Source organism: Trachemys scripta, chromosome 6, assembly GCF_013100865.1.
Source record: "Trachemys scripta elegans isolate TJP31775 chromosome 6, CAS_Tse_1.0, whole genome shotgun sequence".
Lineage (NCBI taxonomy): Eukaryota > Metazoa > Chordata > Testudines > Emydidae > Trachemys > Trachemys scripta.
In genome coordinates this window covers 120,988,357-121,010,865 of record NC_048303.1, presented here as the reverse complement: position 1 = coordinate 121,010,865, position 22,509 = coordinate 120,988,357, and the positions used below count along the sequence as shown (strand labels likewise).

At 43.3% G+C, this 22,509-nt stretch overlaps 1 protein-coding gene across 4 annotated transcripts; it reads right to left on the bottom strand.

The window, feature by feature from the left end:
- Positions 1-228: 228 nt before the first annotated feature.
- Positions 229-22,186, bottom strand: CLTA (clathrin light chain A). 4 transcript variants are annotated; one of them, XM_034773867.1, is made up of 7 exons: positions 21,867-22,186; positions 10,710-10,747; positions 8,303-8,420; positions 6,571-6,682; positions 3,238-3,291; positions 1,755-1,790; positions 229-704 (listed from the first exon to the last, which is right to left on the bottom strand). In XM_034773867.1, the coding sequence occupies exons 1-7, from the start codon at positions 22,090-22,092 to the stop codon at positions 533-535; spliced, it is 756 nt and encodes a 251-aa protein (XP_034629758.1). In that variant the 5' UTR covers positions 22,093-22,186; the 3' UTR covers positions 229-532. The 4 variants fall into 4 exon arrangements, with proteins under 4 accessions (XP_034629758.1, XP_034629759.1, XP_034629760.1 ...); XM_034773868.1 differs by lacking the exon at positions 1,755-1,790 and having other exon boundaries at positions 21,867-22,185; XM_034773869.1 differs by lacking the exon at positions 3,238-3,291 and having other exon boundaries at positions 21,867-22,185.
- Between the last annotated feature and the right edge of the window lie 323 nt (positions 22,187-22,509).

Here is a 22,509-nt window from a genome sequence, read left to right as displayed (position 1 = left end):
TTTAAAGTGCAGTCATTGCCATCAGGCAGCAAGGTGGATGTTCTCCTGCACAGCCGTCTGTCACATCACTAATTCCACCCACACTGGGTGAGACTAGTGCTTTAGATTTTCTTCAGCTGCCACTATAATGAGGCTAGAAGTTTGCTCCTGGACACTATCTGGATTGAAAAGGTCTCCTCTAGAAGGGAAGGTGGGGAAGCTACTTCTGTCTATGAAAGAGGACACATGTAACTGTTTAACAGACCTTTAATATCAGTACAGTTGAAAGTGACATCTCAGTGCACAAGAGTACAGAGAGACTACAGTTCTGGAGGTTCTCTCCTCCCATTTGGGACAGAGGAAGGAAACATGAGGAAGAACATGCAATCACAAACAATGATCAACTCTAGATACTTCATGAGGTTTGGTCCAAAAAAAAACAAAAAAAACAAAAAAACCACATTTAAACATAATTAATCCAATTACTGCAAACACAGCTTCTCTGAGTAAGGTTAAGATATTGCATTTGTAGTGTTTCCATTGTGCTTTTCCTTCAGCGAACCAGCGGAGCCTGCTTGAGTGAAATAAGGATGGAGCGCATGCGGGACACATCTTTTGCCTGCTTACTAGACTTGGGATTAAAGTCACACAGCCGAGCCACACGTTCCCACTCTGTGCCTGGGGAAGTTTCTTCCACATCATTCACAAAGGCTTCTTCAGCTGCCCTAGAAGCAATGCAATACTACATGTTAATGTCGGATCTGTACACCCCCCAGAAGCCACTCCTTTCCCTCCATAGACTGTGGTTCAATTTTACACGTTTCATAGGAGAACGTAACCTGACAGCTGCTTGAGAACATTAAGGCTTGTTAAGCTCCCCTACCCCAACCTTGGAGATGAACAGGTTGCAGTAATCTGCTATGCACAAGCAGTGCAGAAAATTGCTGTGTAAAATGTTGGAATACAGGTGTTTGGTTTAAGCGTAGTTATTCAATCGTGGCCTAAGTACGCACACAAGTGAAAGTTTCAGGCACTCTGACGTAGGCATTTAATTTAAAGCAATGCCTTGGTACATTAACTATTGTTTTTAAGCCTTCAACTCTTATCAGTTTGCTTTGGATATTTGCCAACTGGAAGTTTACCATCTACTGAAGTGCAAGATGGAGGAATAACTTCCATTTGGTTTACAGATACTCCAAGGCGTGCAGGCCATCGTAAAACTGTGTGCTGATGGTTCCCAATGGTGTAGAGAAGCAGCGTGGATCAAAGAGGAATTTAAGTCATAGCTCCCATGCTTGCGTCTGCTATAGACTTACGAGGCACGTTTTGGCAAAGGGGAGGGTTACACAGAGTTCAGCTAAAAGGATAACCGTTCCCCTTCTTTTATCCCAGATGTACTCAGGGAATTCTTTCCAACATGTGGGTTAGCAAACCATAAGCATCAGCGTTATCCTTTTGGCATCCCTGTGCTGCCAGCAGCATTGCTCCAAGGCACATGTAACCCTTCGATGCCTGGATTAAGCAAATTGTGGGTCCCTGGTAGCCGCATAAGGGCGAGGGCAGTAAGCACTTTGAGAGAAATCAAACCAAATCCATCTACTCCAACAAGCAGTACAGAGAAAGCAATGACCGTGATCATCCTATGGAAGGGAAGGGGCAGCGCTGGGCCCAGGGATGATTTGAGTACAAACACCACTGAAGACAAGGGTCACTACAACACTGCTACTTCATGTGACAAGACACTTAAGGGGGGCAGTGAAGATTTTTTACTTAACTGTTCTAGGCTGTAGCAAGGATGGTTTATGTTTGTGCTTAAAGGTGAAGAGAAGAAAAGAAACAAGGAGAGAAAGTTTAAGTCAGATATAGAAAATGAGAATGAGCTTAATGCAGATGATAAGCTAGCCGGACATGCACTAGCAGTTCAGTCTACAGTCAGGAAACATGCTGCCAGTTTTAGTCTGCAGCCGTTACACGGCACGTTTCCTTTCGCATTGGCTACATGGAGACTGGTACAGGAAACAAGTGCTTTAACGCCACGGCTTTCAGTGGAAACTTCGGAACAAGATCAACCACCACCTGTAAATCCAGCATTTCACAAGTCTCGGCTTACATCCACCTACAGTTAGTCATCAATTCCACACTGGAACTTCAATCTGAATTCCCTCAGACAAAGCCATACTACTGTTCTCACCAGTACACCTTTAAAAGGGGCTTTAGTATCTGAAATGGTCATCTTTGAATTCAAGTCTATAAACGTAAAGGAAGAAATTAAAGCATATGAACAAGCCAAAAAAGCCGCATTGTAATCCTTAAATCCATTAGCGAAAATACCCATCCATTCCTTGGGGTTGGAGACCAGGGCTTTCGCTTCCAAAAGCAGAGCTAGATTGAAAGGCCCATGGGCTTACTTGTCTGTCTGCACACACAGCATTGTTCTCCCATGTTCTGGCTGTCTGGTTTCATATGCTGCATGTAATGGAGCTGTCACCACTCTATCCTTTGGGAGATTACCCAAATGGGAATAATACACAGATGAAACTGGGCAAACAATCCTAACTTCCTCCCCACCACCCCGATTGCATATTAAGGCCTACTTTTTCCATAGTTGAGTGCACGGAGTTAAGCACTAAAGAACTGGCCTGATTTTCAGAGGTGCTGAGCATCTGATGTTCTCGCTGACTTCGACAGGCACTCTAAGTGCTCAGCACCTTGGACAGGCAAATTAAATCCTTTTATACCTCCCTCAAATCAAGCCTTCCAGCCTCAAGTGTTAGTTCATAGAAAAGCAACTTTCCTATTTAGCATCTTGTCTGTAGAGGTGGTTAGGGCCAAAAGCAGCATCTGTGTGAGAAAGCACCAACACCAGAGAGGTTTGTTACCTCTGTGCTCATAATACACCTTAGTGTGCAGCCAAGCTTCCACTGGCCTGGAAGCAGAGTTTAGTCTTGCTGTCATTTAGCTGGTATTATGCTTTACCAGCAGTGTATTATTGGTGGTATGCATGCTGCATGGGTTAGTACAAGTGGCATCCAGGAGGTCTCAGGTGACCCTCTACAGATCAAGGTGACATTTCACTTCAGTATTGCAGCTCAAATACCAAGCTGTATTGTAGGAAGAACTACTATATATACCCCCATCAGCCTTTGACACTGGACTCCAAATACTCTGTTTAATGTAGTCACCAAATAGAATGTTAACTGTCTCTGAAGGATACAAAGAGGATCAGACAGACAGACAATTAGTAGTTAAGCAACATACACATAACCAATCATGTCAGCGAAGGGTTGTTTGTAGAAAGCTTCATCTGCCACCCTAGGCAGCAAGTAGTCCAAGAGGAAGGCAAGCAGGTAGGAGAAAAGAGAGAAGGATGAGAAGCAGAGAATATAGCGGAAGACAGGTTAGGTAAAACAAGAGAACGGTATTAAACTATACACCCCATCAGACTGAATCTGTAGTTAGAAGAAATACGCTGAGCTGGAAAGTGACTAATATTCAGTTGCATGTTCTGCATCAAGGTTTCCCCATGGAGGAACATCTTGACAAGCTTTGAGATACCTAGCGGTAGACAGCTAGTTCAGGAAGTTAGATCATCTGGGTGGACTCATTTAAATCAAAGCTGTTTAAAATCAGAAGGAAACTTTAAGTGAATTTAATTGTTTTCATTTGTACTTTAATTATTTTCATAGAATCATGGACATGTAGGGCTGGAAGTGACCTTGAGGGGTCATCTAGTCCAGCCCCCTGCACTGAGGAAAGACCAAGTAAACACAGACCATCCCTGACAGATATTTGTCCAATCTGTTCTTAAAACCTTCAATGATGGGGATGGGGATTCCCTTGGGAGCCAATTCCAATACTTAACTACTTTTGAACTGTAAGGGTAGTCAACTTAAATCTCCCTTGCAGCTGATTACCAAAGGTAGGACAAAGTTATACGTGTAAACATGGAGAACTGATCACCATCCTCTTTTTAACAGTCCTTAACAGCCGAGAACTGCTACTAGATTCTCTCCCACCCAGAAAGTCTTCAAGACTAAACATGCCCTTTTTCTGGCCTTCCCTCACAGGTCATGCTTTCTAAAGCTTTTATTTTTTTGCTGCTCTGTGAGTCCCAAAGGTGGATTCTCATTGGTTGGTGGCCATTAAAACATTTTGATGGCTAAATTATAGCCTTTAGACTAGATTTGGTGCTTTCTGTGGCAAGTACTGAGAATATAATGCATCTATACATCTTTATAGAAGCAACTATATAGTTTAACATAATACATTTTTTTAAAAAAATGTATCACCGATAATATACTAGATTAAGAAAATTACTTGTGACGTGTCAAGCTCTATCTAGATGGAAATTCAAAAATAATTAGAAGTGCACAAAAACAGCATTTTTTACTAAATAAAACTACCTGAAGTTTGCTAACATAAGAAAAACCATCAAAAAGCCTAATCAAAACGTTTGCATTTCAAACTTATTTATTAAACAGGAGGTATTTGTAGTCCATGAACTATTTCTAGTCACCAGGCCCTTTGAGATTTTAGAGCTAGTAGACCCTTGCACATCTAGTTTTTATTCATAGATCGGAAGATAAACAAACTTTCCTGCTTTTTCAACTCTCAATTGGTTTCTTAACTTTGAATGAACTAGTCCTTGCACTGAACTAATAGAATATTTCTTTTCAGTTTGGTCTCTCCGCACCTGCAAAAGACAACTGCTGATGCCGCACTTCAACAGATTCTGGTTTCAAGTGCTCAGCCAGTGACTTCCACCAGCTCAGTGATTTGACTCTTTAAAACCTGGCAAATAGGTTCTAGATTTTTGTATTTAAATTACTTTTACTAGATCTATGTTAGGGCCTAACCTTAGTTTAATTAAAAAAATTTAAATCAGATTTTTAACCACCCCACACTTCAGCATGTACATCCACCATCTTGGAGACCTGTTTGGGATCATTGACAGTTACTACTTTTCCACTTGGAAGTCTTACAGAAGAGCCATCCCAAGGCTGTAAAGACTGTCAATCACACCCATTTCGGCCAATGCTCTTCCGAGTTCACCATTACCACAATGGAGGAGGGGAATGAACGCCTCTTCCTACACTGTGAGCTCATCCCCCAGTTACAAGCAGTTCACATCAGTCATCTGATGGTTTAACAGTACCTGAACTCCAGGACTGAGCTAAACGAGAGGCTTTTGATGACATTCTGAACTTCACTGTCAGTCTACCCAGAAATGTGTTACTCCTACCCTCAGCCACAAGATGTGGAAATTTCATTTGCATGAGACATTAAGAGTAGGGGTGTTGCCAGAGTTTGGAGGGGAAGTCCCAAGCCCACCATTTGATTAGTACAAAAATATTACTCTTCCCAACCCCATGGGAGCTTCAGCTCCTCTTCCACCTCAAAGGACCAGTCCTGCCTCTCTTGCTCCCATTATGCAGAGGCTTCTCCCCTGGGAGCAATGGTTAGGTCAGGGAGAGATAAGGAGTTAGACTGACCCCTTCCAATGAGGGAGTTGCCCCAGGAAACTCCCAAGTTTAAAGAGACCAAGTGGACCATTTGACAAGTCCCTGTACTTCCAACATAGTTTTGCTATCTAGTGGGCAAATCATTGGCTGGTATGAGATGTTTATTCTATATTCATTTTAAAAATTAAGAAGTCAGGTTAAGACCATAGTAATGACTTTATTTAGCATTGTTCAGCAGCCAAGAAGGGATTACGGATCAGCATTCATGTCTCATTCCCAGTCAGTACCTGGCCCAAACCAGGGAAGCTAATGATGGACCAGATTCAGCGATGAATCCTGGTCACGTGCACCCTGAGGCACGCAACACATAGGCAGAGAGAAACAGAGAGGTTAAGAATTACTGGCCAGGTTTACAGCAAGTCAGTGCTGGGTTCTGCTCCCAGCTTTAAGACTCATCTCCCTGCTCCAGCCTTTAGAACATGGCTACAAATTCAAGAGGTCAGAATTATAATCAGAGAGTCAGATTTTGGGCCAGTCTGCCACACCACCATGAATCCTGTCACTAGAATGTTATCTAGGATAGGAGGTCACCCCTCACTTGGGTATTGACACCTTCCATTATCAAATGGAATAATGGAGTCTCTACCCACCCAGTTGTCAAGAACAAGATGATTAATTGTTGGGATTTGTTTAACCTGTCCTGTGGGGGTGCCGAGGTATTGAGAGGTTATTGTGGGAAAGCCAAAGATGTTCTTGCCAGCGAGGTTGAGCAGACCCTTCAGCACAAGTTAAAATTTTTACCTTTGCTAATTATGCTGGCTCTAACTACACTGATGCTTAATGTGGCCTAGTGTAAGGTCACATCTCCAGGTACCAAGAACATCCTCCTGGAACTTACCATAAGATCTCGGATAAGATGAAGAAACCCACTTACAACTAAGAACCACTTTCACAAATCGATCTCTTACTGAATAAGAAGGCCCGTTTCACTGGTGGTCCAAAAGCACTGGTGTATCTTTAGTCGGACAATGGATATAGACAAGTATACAAGATGCCAACAGCACTCTGGCTACGTTTCGATTCCTTCCACAAACTTCAACCATTCCGAAGAGCTACAGAAAATCCTTACCTGTTGTTGACTTTTGTTTTCTGTAGTTGTTCATCTTGCCTTGCATACCATTCTTCCAACTCCTTTATCGCCTTCTCTTTCCATTCTGCTTCCTGCTTTCGAGAGTTAGCATCTGAAGATTTAAGAGACACCGTAACACGGCTCGTAAGCCAACGTCATGCATTTTGGGGGTCTTACAGTGTTTGAGACCCAGGAACCTCATGTGATGATTAAAATGGTGCACCAGTTAAACGGTACTGTGACCAAATCTGATCAGACAAGGGAAGTGTAAAGATGTTAGGCATCTCCCTTGACATCTCCACACCACAGAACCCTTCAAGGAAGGAGTACCTTGTGCTACTGAGCCAGGCTAGTGAAGGCATGCTGCAAGAGTGGCCACATGCGATAGCCTTATATTAATCCTATTTGCAGACTAGCTAAACTCTATTCCCCATGCTCCCAACAAGTCTACTCATACACAGCTAATCTGAAGCTGGATGCAGTTTGGCTGATTACTGCATTTACTTCTTTTGATAAAGTATTTCCCCAAAGGGTATAAAGTAATGCAGTTGTCTTGCCTAATGCATTTCCCCAACTTCTCCTGCGTCAGCTGTACCAGCACCAGAATGGTACTTATTGGGCATCAGTGAAGCAGAAGCTGGTCACTATAGATCTTTGTGGGGCTTAGAATTTAGAAGAGCAAGTTCAGTGAACGTGCCAGGGGCTTTCATCTGGTCGGTATCTACTGAAGAGAACAATTACATTAGCAGGCCACTTTAAAAACCAAGATGGTACTTGTCACTTTCCTAAACTAGGTTCTCAAAAACCTGGTTGCTAGCCATACTTCTGGCAAGCAGCCAAGGCAGAGGAGAATAGTGCCAGCCAGGCAGTGAGGGGGTGAGCCCCTTTTATCTCTCTATGCTGCTAACAGCGTTCCTTAAGTCAAATACCTCTTCAATGCCCAGTGAAGCAAACTCTGGGGCCCTGGTACTTGCAAAAAGCCTAAAAGAGGCACACACTTATCTTTCAGATAAGGCAACTCCATCCACCCCAACAAGTAGTGCAGAAAAAGCAATGATATTATCCCACTGAAGGCAAGGGTTGCTACAACACTGACTTCAGTAGCGCTCCTGGTATCTCATGAAGTATAACACATTCTCCCCTGCTTGAAGTGAGAAGCTGGCCAGGTTGACCTGCCTGTAGATTCTTTGCATGCCTAGGTGATAGCATTCACATCGCTTGGAAGGAATTCCTCAGTCAGTTGACAGGTCACTAGTTGATACATCATTTTGTTTAACTAGTTTTAAACCAACCGCTAAGATCCTTTTGGTAATAAATGACTTCAGTGCTCTATTAAAGACTGGGCAAATAGAGTAAATGGTAATGAGAGGTGACTGGCACTATGCTCACCACCATTTCTTGCTGGCAGAAGGGAGACTGGATTTGTTTTTCTTTTGACACCCGTTAAAACACGAGGCAGGTCACCAAGATGTGTTAGCTTCATTGAACGCCTTATGAAATTTGATCCAGCAACAGACCCCAAGAGAGACAGCAAGGGGGTGGTCCATGTTTAGCTAACCTATATAAACCACACTTTATAGCATGTTTGTCAACAAGAAGAACTGAGGGTTAAGAATTTAAGATGGCAGATAGGCAAGTGAAACTTAAAAATTCAACTCTTGTATGAAGGAATCAAGGTAGAATTTGAACAGCAAGCCCTGCAGAGAGACAGAAACCTCATGCTTTTCCTTACCAAGGACTTCTAGGCGTTCCTTTTGCTCCTCTCTCCATTTACGGATACTCTCTGGTTCTGACTGCAGTCGATCCACATGTGAAATAGCGGCATAGCAGTCTGTTGGCCCATTGCTCTCCTTAAAAAGAGGAAATAATTGGAAAGTCTCATACAAGAATATGAACACTATTTTAAATACCCTAAACACAAATGTAACGTGTGCCTTAGCACTTGAGAAGGCTATTCTTGGGTGTTTCTAACAGGGCATGCCTGCAACAGATGCTTCTAGTGGATTATGAACAAGGGTAACTAGCAAGGAGAGGTTTGCAGTAGGATTAGTGCTTTACTGGAGAAAGCAGCTACAATCTTAGGCTAGGGAGAAGATATTTGTACAGTTAATTACAAAATTACGGTGGACAAGGATCTATTGACTGCTTTGATCAAAATGGAGTTTGGACAAGGGGTTGGGCATGGCGGGGGGGGGGGGGGCATGACTAAAGAGGATAAACAAGCAATTAGTGAAGTTTCCTTGGCTGCTTTTCTTGCTAAGAGAAGTTAATTAACATGTTCAAAGCTCCGCAAATACCATTCATCCTCTATACCTGGGTGGTGTTCCCATTGTACACAAGGGGGAAAAAATTCCTTCCAAGGGTACAGTGAGTGATAGTGCTAGAATTAGGACTCACGAGATCTCATTTTGCATCTCAGCCACGTTGCACATAAAGGCCGGTTAGTATTTTAGCTTTCCCACTGCCAGACACAATAAAAAAAAAAAAAAAAAAAAAAAAGTCCAGAGATCAGTTCTACATTTGCTTTGGAGCCTCAAGCAACATTGAGAAATGGAGTGTTCACCTAGGATGGAAGTGGCAGAAACTGAAGTGGCTAGACCAAAGGCCAACCGCTCATCTGAACAGGGTCATCTCACAAATCCTTTGCCCCATGAAGCAACAGCATCAACAACTTGGACATTTGAAATTAACCACCAAGACAATTTTAGGTTACAATGAAGTTTAAGTAGACTTAGAACATTCTTATCAAACCTGTACCAGAGACTTTTTAAAGCGGTTTTGTGGAGTGGTTTAGCCAGCCACATACACTACTGTCCCTATTTAGGAGAGAGTCTTAGCAATATCTGTTCTGCTTTGCCACTTGATAAAGCGGTGTCCATTATAATTCTCATCTACTGGACAGTAATGGACTATTTGGCTAGTGGTTCAGAACTCTGCTCACAGCTGTCACCCAAACTATTTTAAAGCATAGTAAACATAAGGAGTTTGGATTGGATAATGCAGCGAGCATACGATACAGACTGGATTTTATGTTATAAGGAACTGTTTAATGTTAAGATACTTGTGTCTTGTCAAGTGTTCTCTAGGCTTAGAAGGACTGGATTTGTAATAAGCAAATATTGGTAAACAGATATACATACACACAAATTGACAAATGTTTTCATTGATAACTGAAGTTAATAGATGGACAAAGAAAAACTAAAATTCTCAAGTAACATTTTCTAAGGATATTTACTTTGCATATTTTGACATGTGATGTCAGTGTTTTAATGGTGATCAAGCTTTAACTTGTTGAATCTCAACATCTATGGTCATTAAATAATTGTCTGACACACACCCCATAAGTCCCCACAACTGTGAAAATTTTAATTGTTTAAGCATTTAAGTTATAAAACAAAACACTGAATTCTGCCCAAATGATTCTCCCCTGCTCTTTATGGAACACCACAGAATCTTTAGCTTGTGCCTAGTCAATGCTGACCATGATTAAACTTGTTAGTCGAAGCACATCACATCTAGTAACGCAGTGCCAGCCTTAAGTATCAACTCAAGTCCTAACATGGGACCTGAGTACATGGCAGTCTTCCCAGAGGAAGGCATGTTACCAATTAAAATATGATGTCAACATGGATTTTTGCTGTAATTTGTCTTCCACCCAAAGATGGGAAGGTACTCTAATTGCCTGGCAGCTATGGAATCTCACAGGAGTATTACAAGATTAGAGACTAGATTAGTTTTTCCCTTCATTAATAAGTCAGGAGATTTAAGTCTAGTAAAAAGGCAAACAACAGGGAACATTTCTATTTAGATTAAGATGGTTAACCTATGAGTAACCCTACTGGAAGAGGCTAGAAACAGCTTTTGAGAACACACTTAACATTTAGGAGGTACAGGTCTGTCGCATCTTACGCGCATTTAACATGCACAATTTCAGCTTTACGCAGTTGGCAAAACCGAGAAAAACAATTTTACTACTGTTCCTGTAGTGCGGGCCATTGAACTCCATGGAATTTTGACTATATGCGGTTTTCGCTTTGTGTGCTGACCACGGAACAGAACCCCCGCGTAAGAGGAGACAGACTGTATTCTAATTTCACTCAACAGGTTTTTATTGTTCAAGATAGATATCCTTTCATTACCTGATAGAGCTCTCCATTCATCACCCCATCAACAGCATCTGTAAGGTAATGGTGACTGTAGGTTAGACAGGTCTTGGAGCAAAAATTTAAATCACAATACCTAAGCCTTAATAAATAGGATTAGGCTCATTGGTTGTAACATTTGCAGACAATACAAAATTACTCAAGACAGTTAAGTCCAAAGCTGACTAGGATGAGTTACAAAGGGATCTTGCAAAACGGCAGATGAAATTCAGTGTGGATAAATGCAATGTACTCCCAACTATACATACAAAATGACAGGGTCTAAATTAGCCGTTGCCACTCAGGAAAGATATTTTAGAGTGATTGTCAATAGTTCTCTGTAAACATCTGCTCAATGTGCAGCAACAGTCAAAAAAAGGTTAGGAACCCTTAGGAAAGGGATAGAAGAGAACGTTTTCACCCCTCAGCTCAATAAGACAGAAAATAGCCTCATCTCCAAAATTAGAATCGGAAAAGGTACTGAGGATAAACAAAGTGATTAGAGGTCTGGAACAGCTTCCATATGAGAAGAGATTAAAAAGACCGGGACTGTTCAGTTTAGGGGAGGGGAAGGAAAAAAAAAAGACTAGTGGGGGGAATAGGAGAGAGGTCTATAAAATCATGACTGGTGTGGAGAAATTGAATAAGGAAGTATTATTGATCCCTTCACATAAGTTAATTTCAGGAATCAATTCCAATGGAATTAACAGGCAGGTTTAAAAAAAAAAAAAAAAAAGTATTTCTTCACACACAGTTAATCTGTGGAACTCTGTGCCAAGGAATGGAGTGAAAGCCAAAATATATATAACTAAATAATTCATGGAGGATAGGTCCAATCAATGGCTATTAGCCAAGATGGTCAGGGACACAACCCCATGCTCTGGTTGTCCCTAAACCTCTGACTGCCAGATACTGGGACTGGATGACAGGAAATGGATCTATCGATAAATTGCCCTGTCCATTCCCTCTCAAGCATCTGGCACCAACCACTGTCGGAAGACAGTATACTGGGCTAGACGGACAATGGGTGAGACCCAGCACTGCCATTCTGATGTTCTAAGATATTACAAAGGAGGTAAGGAGTTGCTTAAAGTTTTGCTATAGTGTTGTTGAAATGTGTGTATGGTGATTCATGTGATCCTTAATATGCAAGTTTTGCAAGGAATTTCTGTTCTCAATAGCTACCATTCAGTGAGCTAACAAGGCAGGGGTCCTGTGGAACATGTGATCATGTAATTACATACGCATTAGAGAGCCAATTAAGGTTGCACAAGCAACCTTAAACCTGGAGTTTAACTTATGAATGCTCAACTTTGCAATTTTAGCATTTTTAGTGTAGCTTTATAAGATGTCATTGTATATTAGAGAGAGACTTTAAAGGTCACTACATCACCTAGATACTATGGAGAGGAGCATTTTGAGTGCATATATTGAAAACTGCAGTTTTTATGTATAATTACACTGTTGCAGAAACAGATGGCCTCTGCAGATGAATTTCAATACTATACATTAGTTAATATTGCTGACTAGAACTATGAACAGAATGTCCCCAAGAAGGATGTACATGCACCGTTGCATTTCAGAACTATTTTTGTGCCTAGACATTGTAAAGCAATCCTCTTAGCATTAGAAAGCAGTGAAAATGGTAGTAAGTTACTTTCTGCATGTTAGTTCTTTGAGCTTCTCAAAATTTGCGACGGGAATACAAAGTCAGCATACTGATCCCCATCTCATCCATGCATACCATCATTACCTTTTCTGTATACGGTACCAATATTCACCACAAGCCAACACAAAAGCACTAAAATAGAAGCGGTACTAGAAGCCAAGCATTCTCTTATTGCAACTTTATTCAGGTAGAGTGTTTGCATAATTCAGTATCAGCGGTTTGGAATAAGTGTCTGCTTGCCAGCCTTGGGCCCAGTACAAATAAAGCTGAGTTGTGCAGCAGACAGCCTTTGCTCCGGAAACATGAAGAGTCTGTCTGCTTTCCTTAGGAGAAAAGCTTAAATATATCCTGCCTGGAAGCCTTTCCATCAGCCAAGAACAATACCAAAGCCGCTCAGTGGCTTTGGAGCCAGTGGCAGATTTAGACAGACAGGCTACAAGAACTGCCTGGGCCATTGCATCCTGAAGAACCTCCAGTAACCAATCCTGTTGTGCATACTGGCACCTTGAGGGACCTAATGTCTCCAAGCTGAGACTGTTACAGCAAGGTGGAGATCTGACACTCTGGTATGCAATGCATTTTGAGATTTAACAAATGAACCCCACAGTCAATTAAATGTTAGTGGATGTGGGCTGTAGAAGACAGTGGCAAAGCCTGAAGAAAAACACTCGAAGCTCCGAGAGGCTGGAGTTAGGGAGGAAGAGAACTCTCTTAGATGTCCCACTATGTGGTTGGGGGAGATAGAAGAGAGTGCAGGAAATGAGTCTTAAGAGCCCTGAAGAATTTCTTCTGCACATTTCAGAGGTCAGCAGCATATGCTAGGAAAGAGACAGAGGCCAAATGAAAATATAGGGCTAGCTTAAAGAGGGGGGGGGAAAACAGGTCCTGAAAGGAGACTTAGGGAGAAAATACCTCTACTCCGATATAATGCGACCCGATATAACACAAATTTGGATAGAACGTGGTAAAGCAGTGCTCCGGGGGTGGGGTGGGGCAGGGCAGGGCTGCGCACTCCAGTGGATCAAAGCAAGTTCGATATAACGTGGTTTCACCTATAAACGCGGTAAGATTTTTTGGCTCCCGAGGACAGCGTTATATCGAGGTAAAGGTGTATTTTAATTCAGATTGCAATAAACAGGCATCTAGAAGAGCACAAGCAAAGCAAGGAAATGTCTCTAATGTTTGCTATCCCAGCCCAGCCTCTGGGGCAGCTCAAATCTGATTTGTACATTTGAGAGTTAAGGCTAGGTCTTCACATGGGGCAGTTTAAAAGAGTCAAAGGCTCTTCACGTAGGGCTCCAGATACCCCAAGGTAAGGCCCAATTGGTAGATCAAGGATCTCTTCACGGACAACAGTTCAGAACCAATTTCATCGTGTTTCTCTTTAGTATGACACCATGCTCAATTATGGACACAAAACTACATACTATTAGCACTAACTGGCATGGACTCATGACATCAACTCCCACTCAGCTTTGTCATGCCCTAGCGACAATTAGTATTTAATCCAATTACTTCCAAAGTGTTCAGTGCAGTGCTCTTAATTTAGCCCATCCCTGACTAATCAGGGTGGTTTTCCACAGCACTGTCCAATGTGTCAAACACTATACTCAAGACTTCACACATACAGCTCAGATTTAACATTTTTCCAACTTTTGTTCCATTACTCTTAATTGCAGCTGCCTTGAATACTCCTTTCCTTGCGGGGTTACTCTTTTGAATACCTGTTCTAATCCCCACTCCAATCTCTTAATCTATTAAACTAAGCGTTCCCCTTCATTACACAGGGAAGCCCCACAGCACATGAAGTGATTCTGTGGCATGCTCTCCTAGCAAGAGGATGATGAAGTCCTTTCATATGAAAGCTGTTCAACTGGGTCTCTACACATTCAGGAAGGGAAGGGTACTACAGCCACTCGCTGTCCTTCTGAAAAAGGGACAGGGGTTACCTACATCAGCAAACCATCCTATTCTTCACACACCCCCAGGGCTTGCTGCCAACTTAGGAAAGCAGTGCCCGCAGGGACCATGGCAGTGCCGCCAGGAACCCAGGATGACATACAGTAATTCTGCAGATGGCCATGGCTTCTAACAGGTATTCACAAGATTTGCATAGAACCCAAGATTTCTACAAGTTTAGGGATTTGAAACTCCACCAGTACTGAGGCAACCCACTCAAGAAGAGGGCAGGTGAGGAGACTAGGTGGCAACTTCAAGTTTCCTGTCCTTTAAACAAGTTAGTCTGCTACCCAGTTTTTCTGAGTAAAACTTTTTACAGTTATCTGAACCTTCCTGTCTAGTGTACTTCTAAAAGAGTTCCCTTAACTAGATTTTGCAGGTGACAGAGACCACTCTTATGAGAGATGGTAGTATGTGCATCATCAGAAAAGAAAAACCTAGTGGAATTAGGAAATTGAAGACACTTCTTGCCTAATGTTTAAATTAATAATTTAAACAGAAGTAGCAGAACAAGGGTTTCATTTTCTGACAAATTCCTTAAGAAAGCTGAAATAGTTGTTTAAATGTTTTAAAAAAAGCCAAGAGAAGTCACCACCATGTTACCCTAAGGCCTGTGAAGTGCAAGTGTAGTCGTGCCGCCAGCGCTGAGAGAGCTCTCTCGCAGCGCTGCAAGTACTCCACCTCTCCGAGGGGAATAGCGTGCAACGCTGTGAGCGAGCAACACTGCGAGCACTGATTACACTGGTGCTTTACAGCGCTGCACGGCGTTTTCACACCCTTGAGCGCAGCAAGTTGCAGCGCTGTACAGCGCCAGTGTAGCCAAGGCCTAAGTAATTGGCAGAATTTAGCAACTGTGGTAGGAACACACGAGACCTGTTTTCCTACCCAAGCTGTATGAAAGAGCTAGAGCTCATCCCCCCTACAGAGGGGCACTATGCCACAGAGAGCTCAGAAGCTCTGTTTAATGACGCCATCTCATTTCCCCTTCTGAGATGTATTCGTTTGATTGTGAAAACTTGACACTATTTATAGGACTGGAATTCCTTTGAAGGGCTACAATGGAACCTACCCAGCTGATACACCTAATGTTAGACAGTTCTCTTGGCGGTCATGCTGTCAGACTACTCTGTTGACAGTATTAACTGGCTGGCTCCTTCCTAGGAGTGCGCATTGCTGGGTAAACTATCTGCAGTGAGGATGTTATCCTCACTACAGCAAGTCAACGCAAGGGCTGACTAGTTAAAGGACAGACAACACTGAACAGTAGCTTTTGGAGATGGGCCTTTCCACTTGGTCAATGTCCCATTTAAAAATATTATCTAATTAACATGGTTGAACTGTTTTTCCTTCCTTGCAAATTACACTAGTTAATAGAACATACAAGTTTACTCAAGTGTGATGGACATCAAGCTGTAACCCAATGCCCGGTTAACACTTCTGGTGCTTGCAGGTTTAAGAGATTCTAGAAAAGGTCAGCTCAGCAAACACCCGGAGACTCTTGCACTCTAACAGTGACACCTTTGCATTAACCCCAGATCAGCTTCATCGTCATGGGGTGGGGGAGGGGGAAACTGGGAAATGCACTTGCAAAATAGTGCATTTGGGATATGCTCTTAGGAACACTTTATTTTTGTTTTATTCCACGCCTCCCCCCCAGCTTTCTTCATCTCAGCCAGCATTGACAAGTTGCAGTAACAGAAGAGCAAACAAGCCAGACAACAGCCCAAATCAAGACTATCCCACCTCACCACCTACACAAGCTTCCACTAGCGCCTCCATTTCTTTTCTCAGTTTTTTTTTTTTTTAAGACACTTTATTCTTGGTAGGCTGCAACATAATACCCACTCCACAAGATTCTCTCCTGTGGAAGAGGTAATGAAGTGAAGACTCAAGTATCCCAGCCACACAGTCAGTCATTTAGGAGGGAGCCCACCTGAAACCTTCTGCTTTCTCTGCCCCCACAAACTTCCAATTTCAGTTATGCCTTTTTTTCCTGCTACTAAAGATAACTGCAAGCAAAGGGTCTACCAAGTAGATTCCAGACCCTGCTCTCTCCCCAGAGAACAGTGAGTTACCCTTCAGATCCCATTAACTCTTACCAGGTTTTCAAATACAACCCTCAACTCATAAGAGGGCAGCCGGAAGTCTACGGCTGGCCCCCTCCTCTTCCAAATGTTTACAGAGGCCGTGGTGGGAGGTTACACAGACACTCCCAAATAGCAGGAGTGTGTGTGTAATATACACACTCCTACAGTAGTATAGTGCACACTGTAGTTTAACTTTACAATTGCAAAAGATAGTCTAAGTTCAGAAAAACCAAGTCTAAAGCAACAGAGGGTCCTGTGGCACCTTTGAGACTAACGGAAGTCTCAAAGGTGCCACAGGACCCTCTGTTGCTTTTTACAGACTCAGACTAACACGGCTACCCCTCTGATACAAGTCTAAAGCGTTATTTGCAGTTGCTTCTGCAGACAAAAAAGGGTGTGTGTTAAGCACCCCCTTAAGCACCCTGCAAGCTATATCAGAATTACAACCTATCATACAGGAACAGCCACCTTACATTGCCTTGCAGCCTGAAGATAAGCATACAATTTACTGCCCAAATTAAGCATTCCACCAACTTCAAGCCACATCATTATGCAACAGTTCCAGAATAGTCACTTCACACTAGAAGAACAGTAATGGGGTAGTCCAACTCCCTGTGAAAGTGATTGGAAAGAAGATTAGCAACCAGAGAGTGCCCACATAGCCTTGTTTAGACACCACTGACATCCACAGTAGGGCACACCAGTAAGCAGTTTGCCCAACTCTGCAAGTAATCACATTATATTTACTACTCTCCCATTAACTGAGTAGCAACGGTTTTGGAATGCACTGTACATGAGTAAGGCTAAGATTTTGGTCATGGATATTTCTAGTAAGTGATTGACAGGTTATGGGCAATAATGAAAAATTCACAGATGCCCATGACCTGCCCCTGACTTTTACTAAAAATATTCATGACAAAATGGGGAGCCTGGACATCTGCCATGGGCTGGGAGCTACAGGGGCCCCCAGCACACATGAGGGCCCAGAACTACAGGGTCCCCCCCCTACAGCAGCTCCCAGCTGCAGGGCCCCTATCATCCAGGGGCTCCTGCCACCTGGGGTACCCCACAGCTCCCTGCCTCCACAGGCAGCAGGGGACCCTGCAGCTCCCAGCTGAGGCTGGCTGAAGTCAGAGGCCTCTGGAAGTCATGGATTCCACAACTAAAACGCAACCTTATGCATGAGCACCAATATAGCTTAGCCTGGTGTTGGTTTCCATAGTGTCTCTTATGGAAAGAAAAAACATGCTGACATGTTGATGCAGTTTTCTTGCTATAGAAGTTAAGATCAATATCCAGGCAGTTTATTTTCATAACCTGAACTGTACTTAAAAAAAAGCAAGTCTTTACCCTTTGTTGTACTGGAAGGTCTTTGCAACCTTGGAAGACAGGAGACATCAACTTATGAGGAGTAGCTTGCTCTATGGAAAACTAAAGGTTAATTCTCGCTGGAGCTTTCCACAGATAACCAGGCAGTTACTGCAGTTCAGCTGCCAGTGCTCAAATTATAACAGTGAATCCTTTTGTTGCTTTAACCCTTTCCCTGTTATGTTCCTATGACAGAGGAAGTCTAAAGCAGGGACCAACACCCAGTTGGCCTAGCTGTGGGAACAACTAGTAGATGGGGATGCTGTGACCTGGGGAACCAGGGAGAGAGTGGTGTGGATTGTACAATTCCACACAGAAAAATAGGCATAGGCCTGCCTAACAAGAGACATAACAAGGGTCAAAATTGGTCAGAAGTTTGATATGGCTCCATTTTTACACTTGTCCCGTGTCTTGAGAAATCTTGTAATGTTCCACCTTTCCACTGGTTTGATTTTTAACTGAACACCACAACACTAAAGTGGAATTTCTTTCACATGCCTGAGCAGACAGCTGAACACTGCGTTATTATTTAAAAGCACACTTACAAGCTGCTCCAGCATATCCTTTCACAAACACCCAAGCTGAAGCTGGTAATTACTTTTCACTGCATAATCTCTTACACTGTAGTTTGTTATTTCCAGTGGAGGTACCTATAACTTCATTTCATGACTATTATATAAAGTCAGATTTTACTCTGGTAATACAGTGTCTTACATAGAACTCATCCTATTTGGTATGATCTGTAAATAAGGCAGTTCAAATGGTTAAAGTTAAAAAAAGTAAATCCACAAATCCCCTGCTGCTGCGCTTAAGCATTTAAAATTTACACAGTGCAAAAAGCAGTTAGCTAATTACTTCTATTGTGTATTGTACAAAACTATTACATCTCACCAAGAAGAATTGGACAGCTGTCCTGATACACCTTTTGTGGCAACCTTTATGCAATTTTATAGTCAGAGATGGAACTAAGGTTTCCGAGTAACCTCACCTCCCAGAGAAGCAGGTCAGTAGGAAGGTTCAAATTCTTGGCATCATCAGAACTAATTACAGCAGCTCACATTGAAAGTCAGCCTTCTGTACTGGATTTTGGGGAAAGAACACCTATTTACATTTAATTCAAGTGGAACTGAATGACCAATATTCCCAGCTAAAATATGAAGTTCTATTTTATAATCCTCTGGTCTACTCATTTGCTCTAGAATCTATTAGCAACAGAATTTTGTTTTTTCTATATGGATGTCAGAAATGTGAATTTGTCATTTCAAAAGAGAAGCTTACTAAAATATTAGAGTTTCCATGTCAAGCCAAATTAATTTTGGAAGGTTCAGCAGGTTCTCTGTATTAGAGAAGGAATCATAACAGTGAGATGGCCACACTATGGATGTGGAGCAGAGGCTGACTTTAGATCTATTTATTTCAGAGTTGCTCTGCTGGAGACAGGAAAGACTGTAGGGGACATGAGGAAGCTTCCCATAGAGGAAGTACTTTTCTGTAAAAATAAAGAAACTGTTTCTTGCTTTTTAAAGAAGTCACTTAGGCTGGGAAGAAGTTACGGCTGTATGTCATTTAGAGATCTACTCATTCTAAGACATTAAAATCTATGCTTACATCAAGTGGGTTACCAAAGACTTCATGATAAAAAACAAAGTGCATGCTCCTTATAAATTCATCTGCTGCTTATTCCTGGTTGAAGTCGGAGTGCTCCGTGAAGTCGCTCATCTATACATGCACTAACAGCTATCAGAGCAGGATGGACTTGGGGCAGGAAATAGAAAACACCAGAGCTCAGGAAGTTACTCCCATGTAAACATCCCTAGTAGAAAGTTGTTAGAATACTCTACACAGAAGAGTTTATGCTCCATTAGGAATACTGACAAAGAAGGGCTGCATCCGTGACTACCTTAGAAGTAGCCCTTAATGGAATAGTAAGCACCATGGACGCTTTACGTTTGGAAGTCTCATGCTCTTCCAGTCCACCTAGTCATCCCAGCTAGACTCTACAGTGTCTTCAGAGTACAAGTGTTCAGTTAAGGGACTATACGAGATAGGAAAAAAGCAAACTTGATCATTCAGTAAATCTCCAACTTCAAAGCTATAAAAAAAATCCTGTTTCTGTATATTTGAGATGTTTTAATCCATCAAGTACTTAAAAAAAAAAGGAATTACGTTATTCAACTTAAAATATGGAAACAAGTAGCAAGTCTAGCAGAGTTGGAGTATCCATAAAAATGTAATGGAGAAAAATAGACACAAGGTGGGCAAGGTAATCTCTTTTATTGGACCAACATCTGTTGGTGAGAAGGTGGTCACCTGAAGAACTCTGTGTGGCTCAAAAGCTTGTCTCTCACCATAACCTCTCCCACCTTGTCTCTCTACTATCCTGAGACTGACACAGAGCTACACTGCATACATACATGGAGAAATGTGTAAGACCAACATACTCAATATACCTAATATGTGAACAAATTTTAGCTTGCTAAGAAATACAAAGAGCACCTTTCCTTGAAGAAAAAGCAGCATGTATTATGCAAAGGCAATTTTTCTAAGTTAGAAAGAGGTACAAAGGTTACTAAGAAACAATGACTGAAGGCTACATAAATTAAATATTAGCCCAGTGGCTAAAAAACACCATACTGAAAGAGGCGCTCACAAATGCTTCAGAGCTTAGCTTGTCCTTGGTGGAAAGGATAGTATATACTGGGTCAGTCAGTCTCATCTACATTTTTCAGACAAGCTCATCAGCTTCTGTTTGTGCACCTAAATGAAATGGCCAGATTTTCATAAGTGCTCAACAGGAACTGCTCTTTTCTACATCTGGTTCAAAGCCTCCACTTCTCATTTAAAGAAGAATGTACAACTAAACCTGGAGGTGCAACTCCAGTATTGGAGGTAATACTGGAGCTTGTCATAGTATCAGAGCTTCCTCCGTTAAATCTTTTCAACTTTATAGAAGGTTATTAATTTAGTGACATCAAGCCTGCAACTTCTATGCATCCTTCAGCTAATCTCAGGGTTCCAAGATCCATGGTACATTGGTCTATTTCTGTGTCAAGAATCCTGACCAGTTAGAGTAAAGCTAAAGATTCACAAAATTAAGACTGAAGTGTTAAATACCATACAGGACCATCATGTTGTTTTAAGCAGCAAATATTTTGGTTTGCAAGTCCATAAACTGAGGCTAATAATGGTTCTTTCAACCCAATCACAAATTGATGGAGAAAGTACTGTTATTAAGCTATAGGTAAAGCACTGAAGAATTTGTTTTGCAAGATAAGGAAAGTTAAGATATTCTTAAAATATTAAGCAGAATTCACTATTCATTTTAAAGCAATACTAGCAAACCAGAAATTTACAATATTCAGTTTAATTTGTAATTGCTAAACTTCATTGATTTAGTAATTTTAAAAAGGTACTATTTTCAACACTTGCAGGAGAGAGGAGAATATGAAAAACAGTGCAACATACTGAAGTGAAGGGCTAAAACAGACATTTTTTCAGGACAGGGCCTCTGCCTACAGACTACTTTTCCCTGTGAAATTCTGCTTTATCAACGATGCCGATGCATGCAGTGTACAACCACTACACGAAGCCAGACACGTTGCAACCACTGTCACTCTAATCCGGGGAGTGAGGTTATTAGCCAAACACAGGGTTTATCCGTTCCGCTAGAGAATTGGATGGGCAATTAGGAAGCTCCCGCCGTAGCTAGCGGGATGTAACAGCGGTCGCCCTCCTTCGGCCCTCGGCTACTCCAATGCAACCAGGGCTACCACGGAAGAGATGAAGAGGCCCAGAGAACTGAAGATGTCGGAGCCCCCCCGAGAAGCCACATGCCCTGCGCCACGGGGCTGGGGTGGCTTGGGCTGGCCCCGGCTCCCGGGTGCCACGTCTCAAGCTCCGCTACAGAGCGGCCCGTTTGAGGGCTGTGGAGGGCGCCCCTGGCCCGGCCACCAGGGAAGGGCCGGACGCGGCTCGGCCCAGGCGCGCCGGAGACCCACGAGCCGCCCAGCACCGAGGCCCCGGCCCGGCGGGAATCGCCCCCCCCCCGCGGAGCCGGAAGATGGGCCCTACCCGGCGCGGGCCCGCCGTGGCCCTGCAGCCCCGCCGGCACCTCGCCGCTCTCCAGGATGCTGAAGCCCTCGTCGTTCTCGATGCCCGCGATCTCGCTCTCCTGCTGGGCCAGGAAGGCAGCGGCCGGGTCCTCCTCGCCGCCGCTCAGCGCCCCGTTCCCCACGCCGGGGCTGTCCGCGGCCGGCGGCTGGGCGGGCGGCGCGCCGAACAGATCGAACTCGGCCATGGCAGCAACGGACACGGAGCGCGACGGGCAACGGCCGGGGCGCGAGCGAGGACAACTTCCGGTGCGAGACCGACACTTCCCCTTCGCTCCCCCGGAAATCTAACGCCGGGGAGGGCCCGGCGGGGACTGAGGGCGCCACTCACCAATGAGCTGAGAGCACAGAGGAAACACTCAGCCAATCAGCGAGAGGCAGGAGCGGGGGGGGGGGGGGAAATGACAAACCCGCACGTGACTCCAGCAGCGCCCTGAGACGGGGGAGGCAGGGACGTGAGTGGCGCTGGAGTCAATCAGCATCCCCCACTCCATTCCATTCCCCCCTCCCCTCTCCCGCTAGGAGTAGGGGCTGGTGACTGTGTGGCGCTGTGTGTGTTCGTGCACCCGCAGGGGCATTGCACACCTGTCTTGTGTCTACACGTG

Bases quoted from the DNA above. Each gene is read 5' to 3' on its own strand.
- CLTA (XM_034773867.1), bottom strand. From the start codon at position 22,092: ATGGCCGAGTTCGATCTGTTCGGCGCGCCGCCCGCCCAGCCGCCGGCC. The intron at 8,421-10,709 runs GTAATGAAAGGA...CCTCTTTTTAAG, and splicing joins TGAATGGAGAGCTCTATCAG to GAGAGCAATGGGCCAACAGA. The intron at 3,292-6,570 runs GTAAGGATTTTC...CTTGCTGCCTAG, and splicing joins AAAACAAAAGTCAACAACAG to GGTGGCAGATGAAGCTTTCT.